Source organism: Tympanuchus pallidicinctus, unplaced genomic scaffold, assembly GCF_026119805.1.
Source record: "Tympanuchus pallidicinctus isolate F22 unplaced genomic scaffold, pur_lepc_1.0 scaffold15, whole genome shotgun sequence".
NCBI classification, from domain to species: Eukaryota; Metazoa; Chordata; class Aves; order Galliformes; family Phasianidae; genus Tympanuchus; species Tympanuchus pallidicinctus.
In genome coordinates, this window is record NW_026294669.1 from 24,787,060 (window position 1) to 24,813,972 (window position 26,913).

General features: G+C 37.4%; 3 protein-coding genes across 4 annotated transcripts in view; 1 reads left to right on the top strand and 2 right to left on the bottom strand.

The window, feature by feature from the left end:
- The window catches only part of DYTN (dystrotelin), a 51,601-nt gene extending 48,438 nt beyond the window's left edge, over positions 1-3,163 (bottom strand). The window contains exons 1-2 of the mRNA XM_052674740.1: positions 2,525-3,163; positions 451-525 (exon numbers count right to left, since the gene is read on the bottom strand). Coding sequence (XP_052530700.1) covers positions 451-525; positions 2,525-2,570 — 121 coding nt within the window. The 5' untranslated portion in view covers positions 2,571-3,163. The remainder of the gene's footprint in view (positions 1-450; positions 526-2,524) is intronic.
- Positions 3,164-3,356: 193 nt separating this feature from the next.
- Positions 3,357-16,494, bottom strand: MDH1B (malate dehydrogenase 1B). Of its 2 annotated transcripts, XM_052675707.1 has the most exons (10): positions 16,406-16,494; positions 15,858-15,970; positions 14,846-14,980; positions 14,540-14,682; positions 13,365-13,867; positions 12,138-12,279; positions 11,087-11,241; positions 10,307-10,446; positions 9,515-9,599; positions 3,357-7,680 (listed from the first exon to the last, which is right to left on the bottom strand). In XM_052675707.1, exons 1-10 carry the CDS (start codon positions 16,425-16,427, stop codon positions 7,649-7,651), a joined length of 1,470 nt encoding a protein of 489 aa, XP_052531667.1. In that variant the 5' UTR covers positions 16,428-16,494; the 3' UTR covers positions 3,357-7,648. The 2 variants fall into 2 exon arrangements, with proteins under 2 accessions (XP_052531667.1, XP_052531668.1); XM_052675708.1 differs by lacking the exons at positions 15,858-15,970; positions 16,406-16,494 and adding an exon at positions 15,763-15,846.
- FASTKD2 (FAST kinase domains 2) lies at positions 16,472-26,688 on the top strand. The gene is made up of 12 exons (XM_052675705.1): positions 16,472-16,575; positions 17,019-17,780; positions 18,163-18,266; positions 19,447-19,555; positions 20,565-20,688; positions 22,260-22,399; positions 22,712-22,884; positions 23,292-23,452; positions 23,927-24,148; positions 24,966-25,050; positions 25,991-26,105; positions 26,551-26,688. The coding sequence occupies exons 2-12, from the start codon at positions 17,079-17,081 to the stop codon at positions 26,668-26,670; spliced, it is 2,055 nt and encodes a 684-aa protein (XP_052531665.1). The 5' UTR covers positions 16,472-16,575; positions 17,019-17,078; the 3' UTR covers positions 26,671-26,688.
- Positions 26,689-26,913: the final 225 nt, after the last annotated feature.

Consider the following 26,913-nt stretch of genomic DNA (forward strand, 5'->3'; position numbering starts at 1 on the left):
ACAACATTTCTCATTAATACTTGTAGCATTATAATATGTGCACATTATAATATTTATAATGTTGTAGTACAGTAATTCTCATTAATTCTTCTAGTGCCTGTATACACATTTCTGATTATCTATGATTACTTCCAATAATTCAACTCCTACAGATAATATATAGATAAAGATTCATTAATTGCCAGTGATGTCTATATAACAACGTAGATAGAAATAGCACCTTAGTTCTCTCATGCATTTAGAATTTACTAATATACTCCAATGTATATTCAAATAGGGAGAAGACTGATACAAAAAACTATCTAGCTCTTAAGCATTTATAACGCACTCTGAATTTTTCAGGTGGAAAATGAGAGAGGAAAGTAATGTAATAACTCATGGTGGCAGCAACACAGAATTTTTACACATTCCTCTTGCCGTAAAAGCACATAATTTTCTTCATCTACTAACACTGGCACAGACTTTGTAGTGAGCGTAGTTTTAGGGCTGTTCTGTAGACGGAGCTCTGAATGTCACTGAAAGCCTCTGAAAAAAAATAATAGAGTAGATAATTACAAAACCAAACCAAAACACACACACACACACACACAAAAAAAAAAAAAAAAAAAAAAAAAAACTGAACCTAATTTTGACTTGGTCAAAACCCACAACACCTTTTTCAAGGAAAATTCTGACAAATTTTGATAAAAATGAAAGCACTTTTTATTTTTCCCATAGCTTTGTAAGGAAAATCGTCTTACTGCCAGTGGCATGATGGGTCGGAAAAACTGTATTTAACAGACAAAGCACATCTGCTTCTTCAGGAATTAAGTCTGAAAAACGGATATGCAGTACATGTACTTTTAGGTAAGATCATACTGAAACAGGCAAAACACATTCTTGGTCAGAGTAGAGATGCTTTTCTACATGGAACAGTTTGTCAGTCTGTACAGCAGAGTTATTGTTCTGGATGCCTTTTTTTTTTTCCCAAGCATTAAACAAATTTTCTGCCAAGACCAACATCTGGAACTGTATTATAAGCAGTTTAGCAGGGCAACTAGCTTTTGACATCTCTGCTTAGTAATTTCACTCAAGTTTCTCAACTAAATCCTATGCCCTTGCATTATTTCAGGCCATCCATTTCACATCACTAAAGGATGATTTTCTGTGTGGAAAGTAAGGGTTTCAGAACTTGACTTACACCTGTTACTTTACACATATCTAGAGCTGCACGACAAAAAAAGAAAAAAAAAAAAAAAAAAGAAAAAGAAAAGGTCTTGATCACAAAAGCATAAGCAACAAATAACATGCATAACCGGGCAGGTAGAAATAATTCATTTTACTCTCTATCTGTTTAGTATGGAAATGGGCCAATCTGTGTGCAATGGTTCCACACAAGTGTTGCAGACTAATGTTAATAGTCAGCAAATTATGGGCTCTGCTGGTTCCCAGAAGCAGGAGATAGAAATAAGCCCTATCTGCCATACCATCTGTCTACTCCTGCTCTTGTCACATTATGTTTCACGGTACTATTTCAAGATCTAGAGTAGCATGTCTTACAGTGTGAAAAATGAGTTTTTACTTCCATGCAGTATCAGTTCTCTTTCTTAGTAATGTGATCCAAAGGTTTTTTGAAAGAAATACTGATTCCCAGAGTTTTCAGTGGACTATTCAGTAAGCCCCAAATGTTTATTTTCTTACTTAGAAACATTAGAAACATACATAATCCATCTTAAATACTTTCCACATGCAAGATGGCTTTCTAAATAAGGAGAATCTGTTTTAACAGCCATTTGCTATGAACTTGTTTTCACTATATCTGTAGTTCAAATTCATTCTGGTAGGCAATATCTAGTATCATAGCAGGGCATTTTGTGTCAGTCAAGCAATAGTTCAGAATTAACTTGCATGAGCATACAAATCAACAGTAAAAATAAATAAATACATAAAAATGTATGTATATATAAAATATATCAGGCTAATTATTTATGAGAGACTACTTGGCAGAACAATTAAACTCATTTCTCATAGGGATGGAACTTTCCCCTTGGGCAGAAAACCAGCATGCAATCATTCTGCAGAGAGTTCTGAGAATTTTAACTCAAGACCTGTAAATGCCTTTTGTTGAGATGCTGACAAAAGAATTTCTGCATGTACAGGACATCTGCAGCTGGTTACTTTTTCTTTTGTATTGTGCACTACTGGCTGTGTAGCAGGTGAAATATCACCTACAATTTTATACTTAAAATGGGAGTGTATAGACATCCTATTCTAGAACATGTGAAAAAAGACTTATATTGTAAATTCAGAAACACAACCCTTGCATGCTTGATCATTGCATGAATCAAGGTGGTAACGGCAGGGAAGGTGCCATGACAGATCTAAAAGAAGGCATGGCAAAACAGCTGTGTAATTTGTCAATTAAGTTTTGTAGCACAGAGATCCTGAGAATTGTGTGACTTCATTACAATTCAGTAGTTTCCTTGTAAACAGATACAGAAACATCTTTCGAGAAAAGTTGGTAACAATTGAGAAAAATCCTTACCCTGCAAGTCTGGATTCATTTTAAGTGGGCAGATGGCATTAGACATTCTATAATGAAACAAATCAAAGTGCAAAATCACATTATTGAGGCATGTTGAACCATCCCAATCAAACCTAACAATCTGAAAAAATTACTAAATGCATTTCATAGATGAAGTTAAACAGAATTATATAAAACAACATAGTAGATTCGGTGTCAGGTGTGGAGAAACACCAGAAATTTGCATGATCTCTGCCTGGGATAAAGTAGGGGCAACCGCATTAACTGCAAAATTGCATGAAGGAGAAAACTGTTCCCAAAGCAGTTGAAGAACAGGAAATGAGATCTTTAACTATTCAGGAGTCCAGCGTTTACGTAAAAGAGTACCACATTGTCCACACTGTATGATTTCAAGATAGCTACAGTATACCTTTACACCAGACTGCTCTCGAAATTCAGTGATTGCAATTGCTTGCAAGTCTATATTCTAAAATTTTCAAACCGAAGTGTTCAGGTTAGCTGACAGTATTCCTTCTTTGACCTCAGAAGGAAATTAAAAAGGAAGCTTAAACATGAATCTGCTTCCAAACATATCCCTGAATGCAAAAGTAGTTGTGTCACTGATGATAACAGAAACAAATTCTCCTGTCAGAACTTATGTCTTTAACACTTTAAACTATTTTTTTTTTTTTAAACATAATAATATATTTTTTTTTATTTTTAAACATAATAATATATTTTTATTTTTAAACATAATAATATAAATTTTATTTTTAAACATAATAATATAAATTTGAATTTGGTATAGGATTTGGTATATCTGGTATATATTTGGTATATCTGTCAGCTAACGTTACATTTGAAAAACACTAGGTGTAATTTAACAGGTCTAAGTTACCAAAGATTCTAAAGGCTGTATACACACACACACACACACACACACACACACACACACACATTTATTTATTTATATAGATTACAGTAGAAAAGAAATGGAAATTCAGTAGAAATAAAAAATTAAATAATTGAAAATATCTGAAGACTAAACAATAAATTCGGTATTAAAACAAAACTTACCCAAGCTTTCACTGCTTTACATTTCTTGACATTTTTGCAGTGAGTCACTGATCATTTACCAGAAGCATGATAGAATATTGGCCAATTATGAAGCATAAAAATTCATTCATCTATGATTATTATATTTATCGTAAATAAATTGTTCAGCATTGTAACTGGTAAAAGTTGCAACTTTGTGTTTCAGACTCTAAATAACCTATAAATATTTAAAATAATGGGATTCAGACTTGCTTTACTTCCTCATTATAGAGTACAATGCCTCCATTTTTATTGAAGTTCCTCTTTGAAAGAAACACCACTGTTCCTTTTTCAGCATCACTGTTTTCTTCCCTTAGCAAGATTTACAGCTTGGATTCAACCTTGAGTTCTGCAAGATTGCAGTTCTGCCCAACATTTACATAGGCACGCAATTTTGCTTATGCAATTACTCCTAAACAGGCGCAGCATTATATATGTCCATGTACTTTGACAGAAAAATCAATTTATAGAAATCACTGAAATCAGAAGATCCTAAGCAGTGAATTAAATACAAGCCACATGTAGCAACTTAAACTCTACATGTTTGGTAAATGACAGATGTACAAAAACAGAACTTGCCTCTTTTTTCTTCCTTTTGTCTCTCCACCAAAGGTATGTAAAATAAAACAAGATGAATATAAAAATGCACAGGCTAAACTCACCTATATTAGAATTCAGCTTACTCTAATAAGAGCAGCTCCATTGGCTTCACTGAGTTTAACAGTGTGCATAATATATTAGCACTTGATACTTAGGTAGGATAACGAGCTCTCCATGCAGTGAAATGCTTACCCTATAAATTACTCATGTGGATAAATACATTATACATCTGAACTGTGGTCCTCAAGGAAGGTATCAAAGTTACGTACCTGCTTAAGTGTTTTACTCAACTAGTGGTCATGATGCAACATCGTAACGTCAGACAGGCCAGCTCCTTGCAGTAGGACTGTGTAGCTGAAAGGAGTGGGATCTACTCCACTGTTAGCTTATCTACCTCATAATGAATACAATATGAAGGAAAAAGATCATCCATCTAGTAAAACATCACACCTGAATTAATAATGCTCACTGATAACTATTTCAACCAGTGTTTTTGGATGTATGTGCCCTTTACTAATAGTAAGAGCAATTCCACAAAACAAAAAAGAATTATAAAACTAGTTACAAATGTACAGAAAGAAGTTCTATAATTATACATTCTAATCCCATTAACCCAACTATTGTAAAGTGCAGAACAACAGTAGCCTTATTCTGGCACCTTTGTGTAAAGTGCAAGAAAAGTAATATGCTTTAACCACCTACATGTATTTTGTATGTCTATACAAATTCTCAGAATATATTGTTTGGCAAATAAAATGCATTTTTAAACTTAATGCACAAGTAAGTTAAAATACAGGAAAAGACAAATCAGATCAAGTAAAGCAGAAATCCCTCAACAGATCAATTGACTTGCTCACAGAAGCCTTTCTTCTTTTGAAATGAGTCAGACAATGTATGAGCAACATTTTAAATATGTATAAAATAAAGTACAATTACTTCTGTTTCCTTAAAAGGGTGAAAACATTCCATGTTGTGTTCAAAGCCTGAGATTACCGTCTCCTTGTAAATAGAGTAACAGCGCTCACCTTTATCTCAGCTAGCTGCTAAAAGCCCATAGGTCACAAAACACCTTCAGAGAAGTCCAGTAGTTTTGTAGCACTTAGAAGTTGACTTCAAGACATAGTTCTAAAGGTTTTGCTTTTAAATGAATGCTGTTCTCAACAATTGCCTAGCAACAGCTCAGATCAAAGCATCAGGTAATTGTCTAAGCAGTCAAAACAGAAAACACTAATTAATTAGTAATAAATATCTTCAATAATTCAAGATAAAGCTTCTCTGATCTTTGTTTCAAAGCCAGTTTTTCTTATCATTGGAATGCAATGTTTTTCAACTGAGGGGTCTTTGCGAAGCATCTCCCAGTTGCTGAGAAACAGTGTTGCTATAGAGAGGAAAAAAAAGGTGGAAGCTGGAACACTAAGGCAGCAAAAGGGCTGTAACAGTTGGTGCAACAACAAAGAGAAAAAATAGTAAGCTCTAGTGCTAATGTCCTACAATAAGGAATGTTCCAATTACACAGGAAGCTTACACTCTCTTCAGCAGATCGAAATATGGAGAATATATATAACATTTTTTAGATATATCCATTTAACTTAAAGGCAATTTTCATGTTTCTCACTATGGAACACATTTCTCAATATAGAATTCATCAAAGCTATGAATTCCCTGCATACAGAGCCCCAGCAGTAACTTCTGAGAAAACATGCACAAGGAATTACTTACTACTTATAGAAAACCCACATTTGTCAATATATGACTAGGTTTAACATGATACAATCAACTTTGAATATATTATCATATTTTACCTTTCTTATTATATTTATTCTTTCATACAGCCCCAAGAAAAGGACAAGAAACTTCAGTTTCCATTCTGTTATGTTTCCCCGACTAAAGATCTGAATTTCCTTGCAGGCCACTAATTAATTACTGCAAATTAGTTCATAACTATTAATTAGAATAATTTTGGATATAAGAGACATCCAAGACATTGTTTTCTCATTCTCCTCTAAAACACTGAAGTGAAATTCTTTATGGTTCACAGGCAGTAACTCAGAAGCCCAGTAAGTCTGCATAGAAACAAAACATTTCTGCAATATATTTCTCATTAACAGCTGTGTATTGTTTGTGCTTGAAATGCATAGTTTGAACTGCTACCTCGACAGGAGGAGTAAAAGAATTCAAATATTAAAAAGACTATAAGATCATATTCCATATAGAAAAACATAAATTTAAATACATTTTACAGAAGTTCCAGTCTTAGAATAAGAAACAAATCAAGCGCAGTTTGTAAAAACTACTGATAGCATCCTTCTCTCCTATAGTCTGCCAAGACACCTGGCTCCAGATTCTCCCACAGATTCAACCAATTTTCTATGCACACAGTTCTAGAAACTAATTCTCTAGAGAGCATTTCCACATGAAATTAATGATTCCTAGCCCTCTACTTCAAACTTCTTACAACTCCTGCCTCTACAACTTCCAGGTGAACTTATCCATGAAGATGATTGTATCAGTGAAACCTTGCTTCTCCCGTATATATTTTGTGTAAGAAACTACACTCTCGCTTCCATCTCTCCTGTGAAATCCAGGTTTCCCAAGCTCATTTTTCTATGAACTCCTCATTCACCAGCTAAGAACATAAACTCCTCTTGATTTCCTCATGTAAGATGAAGGCTATCCCTGCTAAGAGTTTGAAGGTCCACTTGAACAGAAAAAATGTGTTATTCCAATTGCATGAGTTCCATTCAAGGAATAGAAAACTTTTTATTTTGCTTTTAACATTCGCAGCTGATAAAAAATTAGCAAGTACAATCATCGTTCATTTATCATAGTCCCCATCTTTTGAGATACTGAAGACCTGAAAATTAAAGCAGTTCCTCAACAACCTGGTCTAGACAAGGAGCTAGTCAATGGTATGTCTGACTTGAAATGTATGAGCAGTCTCTATGAAACTAATGAAATAGAATAATAGAAATAAAAATGATCTTGTCACCAAGAAGATGCACGCAGTTAAACTGTTGTGTTAAAAATCAATCTTGCCTAAGAATAAACATTCTCACATTGGAGATGTTTATCATAATCTGCAATCACCATAAGAGGCAGGAATTTGGAATTTTGTAACCACTGCTGTGTGAAGCATTGCTGAAAGTCATACTAATATGAACATTTCAGACATGAAAGAGTTTTTTTCTAAACAGTTCATTCATCTGAAGAAGTTGGGCATAAATTAAATTCTAGACACATTGAGTGAATGTTTTTCTTTGGTCTCTAGATTAAGACTTATATTTATTCTTTTCTTGAGATATTTTCCACCGACTGATTTCCAAGATTTGGATGAAGCACAATAAAAGCTATGACAACACTTAACATTTCTTTCTAGTTTACTGTTTCAAACAATAGAAACATTGTTTTAGCATGGGAATTTTCACCATTTTCTCTTGAAGACAACTCTTGCTAAACTGAGCCAGTAGGACAAGCTTCCATCTCTGTAAAAACATAAAGCAAAAGCAGTACATATTTTTGCTGATTTCCAAAAAGAGTTAAACTTGCAGGGAGATAAGCTTAGATAATTTTTGGCCCTTGATGCTAATATCAGAAAAGTAAGAACTAAACTGTTAGTTGCCAGCAGTGGAGTGACTCACTTAGTATTTAAAACAACTACAGGAACAGGGCTGCTCTAGAAAAGGAGTGCCACACAAGTAGACAGCAGAGAGGAGGACTCTCCTGTCTAACTGGGAATCATCTGTCTGGGTTAATCAAAATTACAATAACTAGAAGAATAAATAAATTCTGTATTTATCAGGAAAATTATCTTGTGTCTATAGCTCTTTTCTGAGAAAAGAGCATGGATAACAGAAAGGCTGATGTGCTCACTAAGGGCTCTGTGCATCAGCCTCAAATAGCTGCCCCGTTATTTACCCTGTCCCGTAATGCATTCGACCACAGGGTAGGTAGATAACACGTGCAAAGTGTAGGAACTGAAGTATTGGAAAGAATTCTAAAGGAAAAAGGGCAGTGGGATTTGGATGTAGAAAGAAATGGCTAGTACAAGAGGGAGAGCCTGGGAAAATGTATGGAATCGTTATGTTTGGGAACCTGATCATAAAGGCAATAAAAGTTATGTTGAAATGAAAAATAATCCAAACTATGCAAGCTAGAAGGAATACATAAGGATAATACAAAAGGTCAGGGATAAGCACAGAAACATCTTATTTGCATAAAAGGACAAAAGGCACAAATGGGATATCAAAGGTAGAAGAGATACAAGAAAAAGAAATATAAAAAAAACTGTACTGTAATCTGTTTTTATTTTGATTACTGAGATTAATGAGATCAATTATGCTTTCCTTTACACATTCTTAAGATGACTGACAATTGAAAAGCAGCACCAAAGACATAGGAGAAATTATTCCCGTTATTCTGCATGGGAAAAGCAGGGAGTTTTGCCAAAGCTGTACCTATGGCAGACTTCTCTCTGCTCCTAATCTTAGCAATGGATACTGGAGTTGTTCAACAGGTTTTTAGTTGAAACTTGTTGTATCATTGTGTATTGTAAAATTAATTAATGATAAAACTGGCATCTCGTTAGTGAGGCAAAATGGGTAAATAATTTAAAATGTAGCGATCTTGAACAGATCTTTCACCTATCGTAATTGGAAGAAGTGACAGATGTGAGTGCTCCTTACTGGCATCTGACATTGCCTTCTTTGTAGCAATAAAGAATCCCTTGGTTTTTTTTTAAAGTCTGCGCTCTTTGGGTGTCTCAATTTTTTCTCATTCTGGCTATCTTATAGATCACAAATATTAAATGAATTACAATAAGCAGAAAAATGAGGAGTTTGATTTCCAATTTGCTTTTTTTTTTTTCTTTGTTAGAAATTCAACTTTATTCCTGGAGGATAAAGAATAGTAAAGAATTGCCTCAAAAACCTTTAGTTGGTTATATGCTGAAAGTACTTTTCTTATAACAGTTACATAGTTTAAAAAGATGTTCTATTTAATAATAATCTAAAATAAAATATATTATATTCACTCTACGTTGGAAAAAAACCCTAGTACTTTTATCCTAAATGTATTATTCATGCTCAGTTTTTATATTCATTATCTGTGAATGACATGAAAGAAATTTATAAAAATAAGGCATCTGCCATGCAGACTTCCTGCGGCATGTTCAGGATTTATCAGACAAGCACTTGCTATTTATGTTCCTCCTTGAACAATTTTATATTCAGTTTAAAGGAAAGGGACATAAAATAACAATCCATGACTTAAATTCTCACTTAAAACTCGGTGTTGTCTCTTACGGGGAAGAAAACCCACCTTGACACAAATCTTTTTTAGCAGTGATTTTCTCAGCTCCGTAAGGATGCATTTCTTTTATTTCCTTTAGTGCAATGCGCTTTTCCTGAATAAAAAAAAAAAGAACAGCTTTAATGCCCCCTAATCGTGGTGCACTGCAGTGTCTCACACAAAATTAAAATATGTTCAAACGAAGATAATAGGCACATATAAACCACTGTGACTCAAGATGACAAATACTGTATTGATGGTAGGATGTGGAATCTGGGACCAGTCCTTTTTATACTTTAATACTTAACCAAATTAAATTCTTTCTGTCTCACTAAATGACAAATAGCTAATGATGAAATTACTGCTTGCTGATTCTGTATTTACTGAAAAATCCCTCTTCATAATAATTTCTGGCCTTCATTCATCGAGAGTCACAGCCACAAGCTTCCCAAAAGACACGTTTCTTGGCACAGAACCACTCTGAGAACACAAAATTAAAATCAGCACCACAGAATGTAAAAGCTTTAAAGCTAACTTTTCAGTTTGTACAAAGCCTGCAGAATGTTGGAGTGCAAATTTTATATTTCCATACGTAAACTTATTTTATCGACTCCGTTTTGGGGAGCAGAACAATATTCTATTCATCTCAATACAAAAATACTACCTTATCTTTTTTAATACTGTTTTACACACATGAGCTCTAGTGCACAGTTTGCATATGCCTAACATCTGCAATAAGAGTCTCAGTAGTCCAAGTTACACTGCAATGTGCCCATAGGCAGCAGAATGGGCATCATACCATCAGATGCACAAAATCATTACCTGTATCAGATCATAGGATAAGCGTCCCAGAACTTCCCGTGTTTTTTCACTAATTTCTAATTCTGTTACAACTTCCCAGCTACCATTCTGGAACCTCACAGGCATAGAGAAGACAATCCCTTCAGGAATGCAAAACTGACCTGCAGAGAAGGAAAAATTGCCCAGACATATTATTTATGATCATAAACCACATTTTCAGCAATGTCAAGATTAAGCCCTACGAATTTGCAGAAGTTTGTAACTGTGCAAGATCTCAGTACAGAGACTGACTGCACAATTCAAAGACTAAAGGGCTTCCCTTTGACTGTAATTCTGAATTTTAGTTTGATGGACACATAACAATTTTACATTTTAAAAAGTGTAAATCCTTTCTTTCATACAAGGTTTAAATGGCTTAAAGTAGCGTAATACTCCATTTATTGGCCCACATATTTTCACAAGAAGAGCATGCTTTTGTACCTTTAGCTCTAACAATTACAAAGATTCCACGCACAAACCACATACATGAAAAAATCATTTAAAAGACTAAATGACAATCTCCAACAAGATACTACCAACCTAAGAGACACTTTTAAGAAATGAATATCAAATCACGAGCTCAAGATAGCATAATTGTGTAGATTTGCAGGCTATCATAGTGAAAAAAATTCTCAATTTCCAATGATACAATGATTTTTTTTAATTACATTTAAGAAAAAAAGATCAATAAAAAATCACACAGAAATTGGGGAAGGCTACAAGGAAGCTATTAAAGATTACGTGAAGCAAAAGTAGACTTACCTTCACTAAATATTCCCATAGAAACAATCTCTCCAGGAGGAGAACCATGAAACCAGTATCTTAGTGCAGTGGCTACTGCATGAGCAAGTAATACTCCTGCACAATGGCAGACACGGGAACTCTGTGCAGACATAAATTCTGAATTGATCCATTTGCTGACAACAAAAAGAAGGGTGGGAGGGAAGCCCTGAGATGACTATAGGAAGAATAGAACAACAGAACTAGAATTAAGTGAAGATAACAGTTACAGTTTATTCAGGCTTTGCTGAAGGCAAAGCACTTGAAGGCAGAAAATGAGTAAAAAACGGCTGAAGAGGTGACAACAAGGATTATTTGTCTGTGAAAGGTCATTTACTCAAGTTATGACCTCTATTATAATTACTATTTATATCTGTTACTGTCTTATGTAAGAATCCAGCCATGCACCACAATCCCTGCTTGGCACAGTACCAGTAAAGAACAAAAGAAATATCTGCTACCCTGTAAATGCTGGAGGGCTTACACCAGAGTAGGAGCCCTGCAAATCCAGGCCTGAGTACTTGTAACATCAGCTGTCCTCTCACTCCAAACATCCTTTCTCTGCTATTTCTCTTTTCTCTAGAAGCTATTTAGATGTCATGCATCCCTCTAACACACATTAACAAATCTTATGGGAAATTGACAACATCAGTTCCCTTAGGCCATAAATTCAATGTAATTCAGATACAAGATGCAGGTACATGCTTAGCATTGTTTCAAAGTCTTTTCATGCATACCAGACATCCCATTCACTATCTGGCTTTTCAGTATTTCTGGAAGCCTACTATGTAGGAATACATAGTTCTAAACAAAGTTGGCAGAGGAATCAGTCCTATGTATAGGAGGAGGAACTACTCAACTTCTTTTGCAAACTTAGTACTTCAGCTCAAGTTTTCCTTTATGTACAGTGCTAGTCAAAGACAAATCTTGAAAACAATCATATTTCTTGATGTTCATTAAAAAGTTCAGATAATCTCAGATGTAAAGAAGTTATTTAATTTTACTTTAAAAAACAAATCTGTCCTGCACATACCTATCGTAAATCAAATTCAACAAAGGACGTGAAAAATTAGCTGGGCCCCAAACAGCACTGTCACATCTGTAAAGCTTTGCATGTGACAAATCAATGTAGATACAGCCAGAAATGTTGCCCCAAACAATCACATCTTTAACACCTGCAACAGAGGAAAATATACAGATTAACAAGGAGAAAGACAAATATTTTCACAGTATTGGTTGACCTGGATGAATTCTGGAAGTCCAGTTGAAAATAAACTATTTTTCATTTCAGTGTTCTGCCTTAAATAGCAAAAATGTTTTCGTCTGAAAATCACATCAAAGTTCTCCATAACATAATATGAAACCTCATCATAATCAGTAATGGGACTTTAATTAATATCATGTTATTACATAAAATAAACAAAAGTTAGTAAATATTTTTGTGTTAGAAAACAAAACAAATCATGTTACAAATACAGAACAACCTTCCATTTAAAGTTCTGTACAAGCAAATACAGACCGTTCAAAAGAAATCTATTACAAATATTTCAAAAATGTTATAGCTTTGGTACAAAATGAATTTCTGAAATAAACTGTTGATAGACAATTCTGCCTAACTTCTTTTTCTGTATTATCAGGCTCCCAAATGTCACTGTTGTTGACTACCAGTTCCTTCCATTGCAGCGCTTGAGAGGATCTTGATGCTGACCAGACAGTTGGAACACAGCCCTGCTGTGCTGTCCAGAACTCTGTGAATATGACCAAGTTATGACAACTAATCTGAGAAAGAAAACCAATTAACCCAGAAATAATGCTATAGCACAAATTTCCCTCACTCTTGTTATCCACACAGAAGCATGCTGTCATGCTTATTCACAGCTAGTTTGTGTCTCTCCAAAATAACATGCTGCTCAGTATAAATGTGATTGCAAGTTCTAGGTCCTCATCTGCCACATGGCTCAATCCAGCTTAGTATATTCCAACATAGAAGAGACATAAGACTAGACAGGCAATGCACAAGAGTTGGCAAGAAAAGTAATTTTTATGGGATCAGGCAGAGATTCAGATAGCAGTAAGCAAAGAGAACAGTAGCACCTGCTAGTCACACCCTGGCATTCTGTACAGCTGTGCAATTCAATGGGTGCACTGCTGTGCTTGCATTTCTGCACGTACATCAACTGTACTGTTCTATGAAGTATGTGCTCTCAGCATGTCTATCCACTGGATTCCCCAAATGCTCCCAGAACACACAAATACTCACCTGCTGTACTCATATTCAGCTTCCTGGCTAGCATGGCTTTAGATGCACTTTCCCAGGATGTTGCAACAGCAATGACATTTTCAGGCTTAATGGATGGGCCGTACGTGATAATCATCATTGCCTTAAGGTTTACAAAGGTTTTTCCCGTAGAAATTATTCTGACTCCACTCTTGGCATTCTTCTCAATCAGGGGAGCATACACTTGACAGATCTCACTCACTGTTCTAATGCAGTCCTCAAGGGTCTGGGTGTCTCTTTCTAAAACGATATCATCAAGAACAACGATAACATCAGCTTGAAGAAAAGCCTTATCTATCTCAGTGTGCCCTGAAATATCACGGAGAAGTGGGAATGCCATGTCTTCAACTTCCATCACAACACCAGAAAGATATTCCTTAAACTGGACAGCATCAAGCAAGTGGATACTGATTTCCGTGGTCATTCCAAACACATCACCACTTGCCAGCAGAGGGATAAGCTGATAGCAGGTTGGAGCTGATGCACTGACAAAAGAAGGATACGGACAAATTATAGTTAACCACTGTACACTGCTTGTACAGAAGTGTTACATCAGTAAGCACAAAGATCTTGTCTTTGCATTTGATTATGTTTAAAAAGATAACTCGCTTGGATCCTTTATTGCGCTCCCATTTTAACATCTTAAAATTAAAAATCTGGGATGCTCTTTCATTTAAAGGTTTTTCATCCTATGCATTTCAAGTGATGCTGTCATTTAAAAATGTCACTAAAGAACTATGATTTTAAACGTGTTTTTTTTTAAGGTATCTCTTGGATATTTTTGATAGGACTACGGGAAATACATATATTTCTATAGCTAGAACTGCAAAAGACTATTTAAATATTTCAAAAATTATTTAATGTAAAATATTTGCACTACAGCTTATTTTGTAAATAATTGCTTTTCCACAAGGTGCTCTAGGGGGCTCACTGACACCTGTTCACATCAGCTACTTATACTGGAACAAAATGCAACTAAAACAGAAATACTTTTCAATTCATACATTAAATGCTCATAGCGAGGGATGCAGGATCTAATTCAAATCAGCAAATCACATGGATTCATGTATAACCTCGGCTGGTTATATCTCATGTGATAAGAAAAATTGCATTCTTCTGAAACTGAGTGAAAATTATACTCTTTTTACTACTCTAACCTGGTGATCCAGATCTGCAAAGGGTTGATAAGACTTCTAATCTCTTCCTGCTCTTTTTCAGATTCTATGTGTGCTTGCAGATTCTCCTCAGCAATCTCTAACATTTCCTCAGTCAGCATCATTGAGGTGATGCCGTAATAGTTCTAGGAACAAAAACAGACATTCTCTAATCAAATGACAGCTCAAACACAGTAAGGGAACACTGGAAAAGATAGCTTTATTTTACATTTGAAGGAGGAATAAATATCAGCAATGTTGTAAGAAGATGTAAATGATGGGCTTACTGTATTAAGAGTTGCTCATTACCTGAGCATGTTCCAGAAATTCATTAAGTCCTCCCAGAAGCAGACCCTTGCCTCCACGGTCCAACAGTTCTCTCCAAATGATTGGAGACCATTTGTGCTCCCATCCATTCATTTCACAAACATCATGAAGCCACTGCTAATGCAAACATCACCCCAGAAGGTTTTAATATTTGTTCACATATTAACACTTATATGTTACAGCTATAAATATTATTCCCTCTCAATACATAATTACCAAGCATTTAAAACTTATCCACGTAACAGTGAGCAAAAAAAAAGCAGACTGACACAAAGTTACACTGACGTGCACAGCAAGTTACACAGACATACCACAATATTCCAGCAACAGAGCAAAATAAGCAACTTCTTAGTAATTTCCTCCTGGTTTTACTGCTGTAATTCTGCTCTATTCTCTTAGTGATATTGAACACAGAAATGTTGCAAATCAACAAGGAATCTCAGGATTCCTTAAGAAAGTAAGAAGGTAACCTCTGTGGGTGGTAAGTAGGCTGCAGAGGTTAACTGCTATTCACTTTACTATTTGAGTTACTTGGCTGAGGTGTCACGCAAAGTATAATGGGTAAAAACATCACAGTACCATCTGTCTTCTTAAGTAATACTGCATTTTTTTTTCCAGTTTTTTATAGGGACCACACTGCAGATGCAGCAATATGTAAAATTGGCTTCAAGTAGAATGAACAATTGGGCATACAGCAAAGTACTCCATCGAGTACAGGAGAGGCCTGTCCATACTGTAACTATCTGTACTTCCTATCAACTAAACACAGTTTCACACGACTCTCACCTTAGGCCCCTATCCCATGGTAAGACTGACAAAAACGCCAGACTCACAGCATCCAAACTTTCCCTCATGCTGGCACTCACAGCCAATGCTCTGCAGCACCTGTGCTCGCCTACCCAGGCGCTAACGCGGGACAGAGAGACCCACTGGAGGTGAGCGCGCTCCTTCCCCGCGGAGTGCCGGGCTCTACGGCTGGATCTGCGCTCCTTACCTCCCACCTGTCGGGGTGCTGAACCACCTTGTGCACGCTGAAGGCCGGCAGGTTAGCCTGGAGGTAGTCGGCCAGGAGCTCGGCTCTGGCGTACTGCGGGCAGCCTGCCCTACCTGTGGGAGCAGCAACGGCACGGCTAAGGGAAGGCTCCGTGATACCAACGAGTCAGACGCTCTTTGAATTGCTCCCTGTTGGCACAGAGCCTGCGTGAACGGTATCACACGAGTTCCTCTGGGAACTTTCTGAAGCGTCAGGGCAAGCAAATTACCAGCAAAGAAAGGGTAATTTCAGAGGCCAAACTCCTGCTCAGTTCAGCAAGAGTGTTTCGGCCAACGCCTAAGCGGTGCTTCGCCGGACGAGCGAAGGGGAGCATGGCAGAGAGAGAAGCTTCCCGATGGAGTGAGGGTGACAGAGCTGACTCGAAAGCGGCAGCGGCGGCGTGACGGACAGACGCCACGCTCAAGACAGAGCGAAGGCGCGAAAGGCGGCAGAGCCGGCTGAGAGGAGCAGCCGCCACAGCCCCACACAGCGCCCAACGGCCGCCTCACCCGCCAGCACCAGCTTGGCCATGCACGCGCCGCTCCTAACGGTCGGTTTGCCGTCGCGCGGCAACGCGCCGCAACCGTTTGTCCCTCGGCTCGCGCCGTCCCTCTCGCGAGGCTCGCTCAGGGCGCACGCGCGAAGGGCGGCTGGGTGTTATGGCGCCTTGGAGAGCGAGGTAAGTGCTCCTGGGCGGCGGAGCGCGGTCCTCTGCAGTCACGCGCGCGTGTCGCGAGCCGCACAGCCCCCGTCCGCGGGGAGCCGGCAGGGGGCCGCTCGGCCTGCGCGGCAGCGGGGCTTTGCACGGCGGCCTGGCCGCCCCGGGCAGGCTCTGCCGAGCAGGCAGCGAGCGGACCCGGAGCCCCGTCAGGGAGCGGGCCGGCCTGCGGGGCAGGCGGTGGGAGGAGGTTCTCTCTCCCGGCGAGGTGGCTTTGGTCGCAGCATCGATCGGAGGAAAAGGTGGCGCCCGGCGTGAGGGAAGCCCAATAAAATCCTCTGCAGATCCGTTCCCAGCTGCTGCTTTTACATGTTTTTCTATGGCAATATTACTTAAGAGACCACAAATCTGTTGCATATCAGTTCCACTTGACTTATGTAAATGTCTTTATGTTCTTTTTCCAGGCCAGTTTCCAATGGTAGGATTTCTTCAGATCCCTGATCTTGAGCGAGCGTTTCACATCCATGTGTGAGACGCTGACAAAAATAAATGCTAAGATGGGTTACCTGCTGAAGGCAGTCAGGTACTTGTGCAGGTGCAGCCCCGGGCCCAGACCGTCAGCTCCTACAAGCGGGCGTGTTGTATGGAGCAGCAGGCATAGGGATCGCCTGGAGAATGTGAACTGCAGGAAGTTGTTTCTAAATACTTTTCCCTCTCTACATGGATCGCCTCTTCGATTTCTGTCTCAAAAAGCAGATGTTTTCAGCACAGGTGATGAAGCACAGCAGGAAAAGAGTAGAGGGGTTGCGGTGAGCGAGCAGGCTCCGCAGAGCTCCTTGGAAATGGAGAAATTGGACGGTGATGCACAGAGCTTTGGAGTGAAGGCAGTGCTGGATCAAAATGAACAGTTCTTTAACAGACTCCATAAGTGTGCCTGTCCTAGTGATGTACTGGACTTGGCCTCAGAGTCTGCTTTCTCCATCAAGCAGTTCACCAACTGTTTAACTACCATGTGGAAACTCTTGAGAAAGATGTCAGAAGACCAGCGGCGCTACGAGAAGCGGCTCATCTTTGAGCACCCGGCCTTCGTCAGGCTTTGTCAGCAGCTGCTGCAGCACTCCAGGAGGATGACACGGGGCGACCTGGTGTTCAGTCTGCATGCTCTGGTGAACCTCGGTGTTCCTCAGAATACTCTCTTAGTGCAGACTTTGTTGAGGGTGTGCCAAGTAAGTTTCAAAATCCCTCACGGAAGTTTGGGCTGAAATATCAGGGTTGGTTTTTTGAGTCTGTACAGCATCAGAGAGGTTTGGGTTACATCTCTGGTTTACTCTGATGTTCGGAGGAAACGGGGCTCCCTTAGTTAATCAGTATGCACATCTGGTTTCTTTCATTTTTCAAACCGCTGCCTGATTTCACACGTAACTGAGAAGTCTGAAAAATCGTTACCCTTTTCAAATGAACTTGGAGACTGTGGAGGTCAGTGGAGACTTAAGCTTATGACCTGACTTCTAATGGGAAGACAGGATGATGGGTACAAAGTAAGAGGTTTTCTTTTCGGAAATTTTTACTGGTCTGAGGTAATCTAGCACTGTGAAAACTCTTTAACAGGAGAAGCTCAATCAACTGGATAACCGCTGTATGTCAGTTCTGGCCACTACGTTAGCCAGGATGGATGAAGACAAGAATGTGAGCGCTCTTCAAGCTGGATTACAGTGAGGAAATTACCTTACATGTGTTATTAGTATTTAAATATTGTTTGAATATATGTGTCTTAAAAATCATGGAGGGAATGTGTGTGCGTAAAAGACATATTTAACCTGTAAGAAAGAGGTGATGAGTCTAGCTTAAATTATAAAGTATTTTGATTTTTCGTGATGAGAACAGCCAGGCCCTATTTCTTTTTAATTTAGTAAGGAAGAATTAAAATGAAAACAAGTTTTCGTTTTATCTATCTGTGAATGCAGCAAAGCATTCAGGTGAGTGCTTTATCAGAATAACTTCTTTGACTTCAATGATTTTCCCTAGGCCAATGAGATTTGTATGGATATCCAATCTGCTGACTCATATGAGATTCTTTTTACTGAGGCTAGCACAGAGCTTGCACTAGTTTAGTTCTTTTGGTCCTGAGTCAGGACCTGCCCTGAAAAGGTGGATGTGTTAGTGACACACAAAAAGCAGGCTTTCCTGTGAGCTCAGGTACATGGTTCTTGTAGGTAGAAAGCAGGAGATCCACCTATAGGCTATTCTTCTGTCCATTTGAGGGAACAGCATCTGCAGCAATGAATTTCAGAGCAATGCACTGCCTTAGACAGTGACACTTTGTACTTTGGTAGTTGCATAGATATGATTAAGAGTGAATCAGAGACACCAGTTACAGTATCTGTAACAGTTACAGTATCTGAGCCAGAAAAGGCAGTGCTGGGAAAACAGAACGCCTTCATCATGCACTTATGTGCTATGATATCTCCTTCTGTCTCTGCAGCTCACAGAACAGCTTGCCCTTTTTTTTTGCGCAAGGTTGTTGTCATTGTTATAAAACATATATTGTTCTCTACAGAAGTGTTAATTCCTCGATGCTTAACTGCACTCACATTTGCAGTCACCTGTAGTAGCAAGGAAGGTGTTTCTGATATTCAGAGTTTGTGAGGGACAGCACTTAGGTATCAGGAAGCATTCAAAAGAAACATATCACTGTAACAATGTAATCATTTCCAACTGAGCCACAGCTACATCATGTAAAATTGTGCTGGCCTTGCAAATAAGTGATGTAAGAGGAGGAAGGAATTACTGCTTTAACTTGGCAATATGCTAATGAAAAAAAATGGGGGAACCTACCTGCTTTTGCTGAAATGAGAGAACTGTCTCAAGGCCTTGCATTTCTTTCTTCCTCAGATTACTAGTAGAGCAGCGACTCCCAAGCATCAGAGATATCTTCATACTGCAAAACTTGATGAAATGTATGGGAAAGGATGCTCCAGTCTTTCTGAAAAAGAAATTAGAGGTAAACTTGTCTGGAGGTTCATTTTTACTTCCACAAAGCCTGTGCTTTTGCTTTGTTTTGTAAATTGTGTATGGTTCTTTCCAGGTGCACAAAGAAATTACACAAAGGTTTTGGTGTATGAATCATGGTCCAACTATATCTGTAAAAAGATCTTACGTTTGAAGCTGGAGGAATTACCCCATGAAATGGGACAGAAAGCAATGGAAATTGCACAAAAGGAGTTGAGACAGTAAAATAGTTGTTCCCTTGCCTCTGGGTTGGCCACGTAGTATTTCACAGAAGAATGTGTAGGCTGTTCCCTGATTCCCTTTACTAACCTGTAGTTGGAACACTGACATAAAACTGTATAATTTCTATTGTAGGTGCATTTTGTATTTACCTGTTGATACACATGAATATTGTATTTTTTTAATATGTATGAATATTGCTTTTTTTAATATCCAATAAAGCTAGACTCATTTTTGCTGTCACTTCTATTAGTCTAATTGCTACTTCTATAAATGAAGTCTATTCTGTGGTATCAGAGCTTCTGTGCCTCAGTGCGCATTTCAGGTTGGATGTTTGTATTAAAAATATTCTACTCAGTATGGAGTTGGAACCTGTTGAAGGCTTACAGCTCTCAAACACATCCAAACTAGTAATTGCAATAATTTAAATGTCAACTATGTTAATTATATTTCTGTTTCTTTTTTTAAGAGTTAGCGTAATGTATATATTCACAGCATTAGGAAATAAGTTTTACTGAGACTTCTTGTAAAAAATCCACGTAAAAGCAAATTGCTGTGAACTTGCTAAGTGACAGTTCTAGAACACTTGATCTGTTCTAATTGTGTTTTGAGAAACTGAAAGAGCTTACTTTATGCTTTTGCTTTCTGTTGCTCCTTTTTCTTACTTGTAAGTCTGAACAGGTTAAGAAATTTGGAAAAGTTTTGGTGAAAAGTTTCTCATAATAAAACAACGGTAGTGTATGTAGAGAATGAAGAATTTAATAAATTCTAATTCACTTTAGATGGCAGTTTGGAGAGAGATAGACCACATGACTTACCCGAATGCTCACCGTGTGTTTTTGGGTCTTGTTGCAATGAAGTATTGTTCCATTCCAATCCTGAATGCCTGCAGTAAAAAGATCCAGGGTAAGGAAAAAAAAAAAAGTGTTTATTAAATTTCCCTTCCTTGTGCAAAGTTCTTCCTCATTATTTCTTTCGCATCCCTTTCTTGATTTCCTTTAAAACTCAGGAAACGTGTTTGTTTTACAGTAATGCGGAGTGATTTCATGAGTGACAAGACAGAATATTACTGATGGATAATGATAACAAATAGTTCTTGTACTCCCTACCCTTTTTAACGTTTCCTTGAATTATGTTGGTTTTTTTCTTTGATTTTCTTCTGCATGCATTATTTTGGAAAAAGAAGTGAAGGATAGCAATAAAAGGTAGATTTCAGATAAGTTTTTAAAACAAATCTGAATGGGAAATAGATATTGATAGATATCAATAGATAGATTGGTGGTCTAGTGCAATTTGTTGATAGACTAAATGGAATACAGTTCTTCCCTGTTTAGCTGGATCTTATTCTTGAATGCTGATTAATAATTGACCTCATGCTGCAGCTTAAAAGATCTAAATGAAAGTTACTGCTCTCACCTCTCTCCATACCTTTATAATGCATTTCTATGTATACAGAGTCTGCATGTATTTATTCACACTTAAAATACCTATGAACATATGTCTCAAAAACTACTGAGATAGCAAAACAACATTCTTAACATTTAGGAAACAAAAATATTTGGGTTGCTTATACAGTCTTTATTTGTTCTGTGGATTAGGATGCAGTCTTTAACTGCCTTCTACCACAGGACTCTACCACACATAGACACAGGCTACGTGGCGTGCAGAGTCAGCAGCTACTCAGTACATTTTTCTGCATGTTCTCAGGACTTGCTGCATATTGTGCAAATTATGCTCTGGGCACAGTGATTTATTTCTTGGTAGAAACTTCTCCCTTTCAGAGCTGGGGATAGAATAGGAAGAGGAGAGAGGGCATCCTTTGGGGCCCATGAGGTAAGGGAACTCTCCAGCACGATTTGCAGGTTCTACTCAGTTGCTGGGGCTTTCAAGAAAGTAGTGCCCTCTCCTGTATCTAGGGACCTGACCGTAATTGTAGTAACTATGTATTTCATAAATTGAGTTAATTTTTGCAGAAGTGAAGAAATGACCCAGTGGTGATATTCATTTTCTAATTAAACAGCAGACAGAGATTCAGGTCAAAGTGTCCTGTAATACAAGATTCCTTTGGCCTGTTTTTTTTTCTTAAGAATACCTAGCATTACAAATCACTTCATATGATGCAGAGCTTTCATTGTCTTCAACTGCAGATGTCACCTCAAATGCAGCACCTCAAGAAACGAGGTGTTTCATGCTAAACCTAGAAGACCACTGAGCACAACTCAGAGGATGTGAATTCAGTTATTTTCCTGCTGTCGTCTTGAGTCCTCTGGCAGAGGAAGCAATGAAGTCTGCAACTGATGATTGTACTATTGTAGCTGTGCTCTTTTCTCCTGCAATCACTATCTTTCATGACATGCATGTCACTGCAGCACATAGCGTAGGAGTTCAGAGAGAGCATTGCTTTTTAGTACTTCCTCTTTTTCAACTCAGGCTTTCATTGACTTGTATCATTTGTTCTTTTTTCTTTTATGTTACAGAGAATATTCACGATGCTCCGTTTTGGCAATTAATTCTTATTCTGGAAGCTTGTCACAGTCTACAGTACCGTAATATAAAACTGTTTTCAGCAGTAGCAGACTATGTTAATTCTGTTGTCTGCCTCTTGGACAAAAGACAGGTGAGTTTGGGACCAAGTACTTTATAGTAGTAGCAATAAAATAAGCAGTGTCTGGTTCATTCTGTTTTACCTTTTTTCACATGTATCTTCGATCTCTGGAACAGATATTTTTATGAAAGTCACTTTGAAATTCATGCAGTTAATTTTCATAAATGCATTTCTCTTTGTTGACTTGCAGATTAAATTAAGAAATAAAAGGCATATTACGGTTTTAAAAGTTGCTTTCATTAAAAAAACATTTCTTATTGAAAACAAAAGATAAGATCCACTTCACTGACTTTCTTGACTTTATAAAAATGTCTTTTGTTTTAGATTATCCTTTTTCTTTCTGCCTTCGAGTCACTTGGCTTTCAGCCCACTGAGCTGATGGGTGTTCTTGCTGAGAAAGTTACAGAAGACTCCGAATTCCTGGACTTGAAAAGCCTTTTGATTGTTCTTCAAGTGTATTCACGACTCAACTATATTCCCAGAGGCCAACATCATTTGTAGGTTTTCGTTTTAGAATGCCTGATGTTACATAGCTGTCATGGAGTAATATAAGGAAATGAATGGAATGGCAAGTGGTATTTGATTTCAATTGTGAAAAAGTCCATAATCTAGATTTATTAATCTGTAAGGTAAATTTGCTGTGCTTTTAGTATTTTTGTACTACATAGGAATTGTTTTCTGTAGCTGAAAATGTGTACTTTCTTGGAACTAGACTGATGAAGCTACTAAGTCTCTTGATAAGTAGCTGTAGCCTCAAAGATTCTAATGGAAGTGGTGAACTAAAGAACATAGGATTATACAAGATAATAATTATTTCTATGTTGTATTTTTGAAATTGTTTGAAAACTCATTTTATATAGTCTTATTTGTGTACTCAGCTACTTTCCTTCTGCTTTTGGAAAAGGTTTTATGAGACTCTTCACAGCTGCTTGAATAAGTACCTTCCCCAGATTTCCAATACAGAACTACTGAAGGCGGTGTATTCACTTTGCATCTTAGGATATCTTCCTCATCGTGCACTCGATCAGCTGCTGAAAAAGGACAACTTTGAAGAACTTGTGTCAGGTCAGGCCTTGCTTCATCATATTCTTTAAAAGCATAGTGCCTCTCCATACATAATTTGTTGTAATTGTGCTAAAGTTTATAGCTTTACCACAATTAGTCAATTAGTCAAACTCCATTAGCATTAAACACGACATTTGCAAGAAAAAGCTGACACAGTAACTGTGACCTAAGTGACACCATATTCTCTAATTATGTGCTAAGGCATCAAGTTTGTTGTCTTGGGCTCCGTGGTGGCTACAGTTTAATAATTTGCACAAAAATGAATGTGAGATTGGTGAAAATGGTAGAAGTGTGTTGAGAGGTAAGGGTTCCATATTCAACAGGCATCTTTAAAAATGTGGGAAGTCTTAACATTTGTAAACCAGCTTTAGTACCTGGAATCTGAAGAGGTTCTGAATAGGCTGTAAAAGATAACAAAATGAAAAATCTTATGAAGTGATACACTGGCTGTAAGATTTTTGTATTCATTTTCAGGTGATCTTTACAAGGAAAAAAGGGAAACAATGCTTCACTGTGTGAGAACATGTATGGAACTTGATAGCCCTTCCTTCACGAAGCCTGCATTTGTGCCAACTGAAAGCTTCTCTTCATTAGTATCTGTTCATCTCAGAAAGGCTCGGGAGGCACTGCTAGAACTTCTGGGAGATGAGAACATGTTTCGGCAAAATGTTCAGCTGCCATATGAGTATCATATTGGTACGAAGCCAAATTACTGTCATGTATGCCATTACTTTTTAATGTAGATTTATAATCCCTAAAATAATCAGGTGGTAACAATTTGCATGGGTTACAGGTGAGTAAAAGGTAAAGTTTTGAGTAAAAGGTAAAGTTTTGAAGACAGTCATTTAAAAAATGGTTTCTTTGATTGGTCAATCTTATTTTCCAGGATACCTGTTAATGTCAGTTTACTGCTTTTATTTACAAAACAGATTTGGACTTTTTTGTTGAGCATTAGCAAGCAGTTTTTAACTGCATATAATTCCACAGTATCCAACTTTTTCATGAAGTATTAAAGCTAAAGTAAAAACAAAAATTCACCACCTTTTGTTCTCTGACTTGTTTCTTCTCTTAAGATCTGGCTGAGTTCAGCTTTCATTTATGAAATGGAATATGATCTTTGAAGGGTGATCATTTCATAACATTTGGTTTCTTTTACATTTTCATTTATATTTACTAGCAAACTCAGATTACCAGGTGTTTTTTTTTTGTAATATTTGTAGATTAAGTATTTCTAACTAGAAATCAGACTACAGGACAATCTGAGTAGGTTTGACAGACTCAGATCAAAACTGGTTTCTTTAAGATTTCATTTTCATAAACTAATGTCTGCAATTTCAAAAAAAAAAAAAAAAAAACAAAAAACCAAACCAACTCTTCTCCTGGAGGTGTGCAAGCTGTAGCTGTTCAGATTGGTTGGAGGGAGGGAAAAGCAACCAATAACTTCCAAATGAGCTACATAGGTTGCTAATTGTAAACTCTTGCAGTGTTTAACATTTTGTTGTTTTGTTTTCAGATTTTGAAATCTGGATGGATTCAGACAGAAAGAAAGTGCTCCCAGTAACTGCAGCAGACAGTTATGCTGAAATAAGTGCTCAAAGGTGCCTTTTTTTAACTGGATTTTTTTTCTAGCAGGCTAGTTTTGCTTCTATTTATTCTATCCAGTTACTATTTCTGCTGATTTGCAGAAGCAAAGTAGACTGTTTCTTAGTTATGCTCATAGAAACATACAGAAATTGCCACACATTGAGTTGAGAAAAACAACTCATTCAGCTCAATACCTTCTTCTGACAGAGGCTAATTACATTTCAGAGAACGAGGCAGGAAACTTTACAGGAAGGAATGTTTCAACCTCTTATAATAGATACAGATTTTGAAGTATGATTAAAATTGGGGGAAAAAAAACCATTATGGTATAAAATTCCAAGTATTTCTGTGTCCAATTAAAAATTCAGTTATTGTTCTAAGTCTCCAAAATGTGCATGTCAGTGATTTATTTTTAGCAATGAAATCAGCTGCTGAAATACTATTTGAAAACAAAGTGTAGGTCTTATGTGAGAAAAAAGACTTCTCGCTAACTGAAGTGGGACATCCATCATTTCAGTAAGGCTCAACTAGAATTGGGTAACTTACCTTTGTGTTCTGGATCACTGTACAGCAATGTATTTTCTATAATTTGCTTTAGCTAGTGAATTGTGAAACAAGAACTGATTTCCAAAGCATTCATTTTCTTGCCTTTCTAAGTGGGTTCAATGGCAAGAAGTCTGATCCTGAGTGTTAGCAAATGATCAAAACAGGTGCACAAGCTGTCAAAATGTAGAATATTTCCTTATTATAGGGGAAGTAGAGATTTAAGGACTTAATTCTGTTCTTTACCCAGTTTGGGTAAATGGGCAAAAATAAATAAAAAAAAGTTGCAATTAAGTCTGAAGAAATAAAAAGGATAATGAAATGTGTGCAGTCTTAATACTTAGCCGATCAGAAAGATACCTAAGTATTCTGCTCTACTGAATCATTGTCTTATACTCTTCTTGGTTGTAGACTGGCTTTTCTCTTTGTTCCTCCCTCTGCTTTTTGTTTGGGTACAACACACCCCCAAGGGAAGCTTGCAATGAAGAAGCGGCATCTAAGTAAACTGGGCTATCATGTGATTCTGGTAAGAAGAGTCCTTCTGTTTTCTCTTGTTTAGGTCATGTCATCAGTGTAATAATGAGAATGTTTGTTTGGCAGAATGAGTTCTAGAGGCTTTCATCGGAGTGACAACAGTGTAGCATATCTACATAGAAGGTGGCTGTGTCATAACAGAGGAACTCTGAAAGACAAACTACCACTTAATATTGGCAGTGAAATAAATGTTAGCTCAGGAAAAAAAAAAAAAAAAAAGCCAAGCACCTCAATTGTTTGTATCTAAAAATCCTTTGGCTTATTTCTGCATTTTTTTTAAATTGCTGTTTGTTGTTTTGTTTTAACAGGATTAATTCTTCAAATTAACTTCTCAAAATACAGCAAATCCCTGCGGCCTTGCCATCAGCGAAGGCTTGGTTTATGGGACAGGGTAGTTTACTAAAAATAATGTATCCTTTTGTATTCCCTCTTTCCAGGTCCTGAACAAGAGGTTTCAAGAACTGACGACTGAAGGTGCCATTGAGTTTTTGAAAGAAAAAATCTATTCTGAAAACATTTCCTCTTTTTCTGAATTGAATTTGTATGATAATAATTAAAGCAAACCAACAATTTTAGGTCTCTGTCTTTTTCCTGTTTAAATAACAGACTGATTTTAATAGAAGATATGAGCAGTTTTTTGCATAACTGCCTACCCCGAAGTATTGAAGGTTTAGAAAAGTTTGTGAAGCCTTTAGAAAAGTTGTGAAGCCCAATGCCTGCTGTTGGGGCGGGGGGGGGGTAGTCCTTAATGAAGAGGCAATGTTTCTTTAGTGAAACAACTACTTGATTAATCTGAAAAG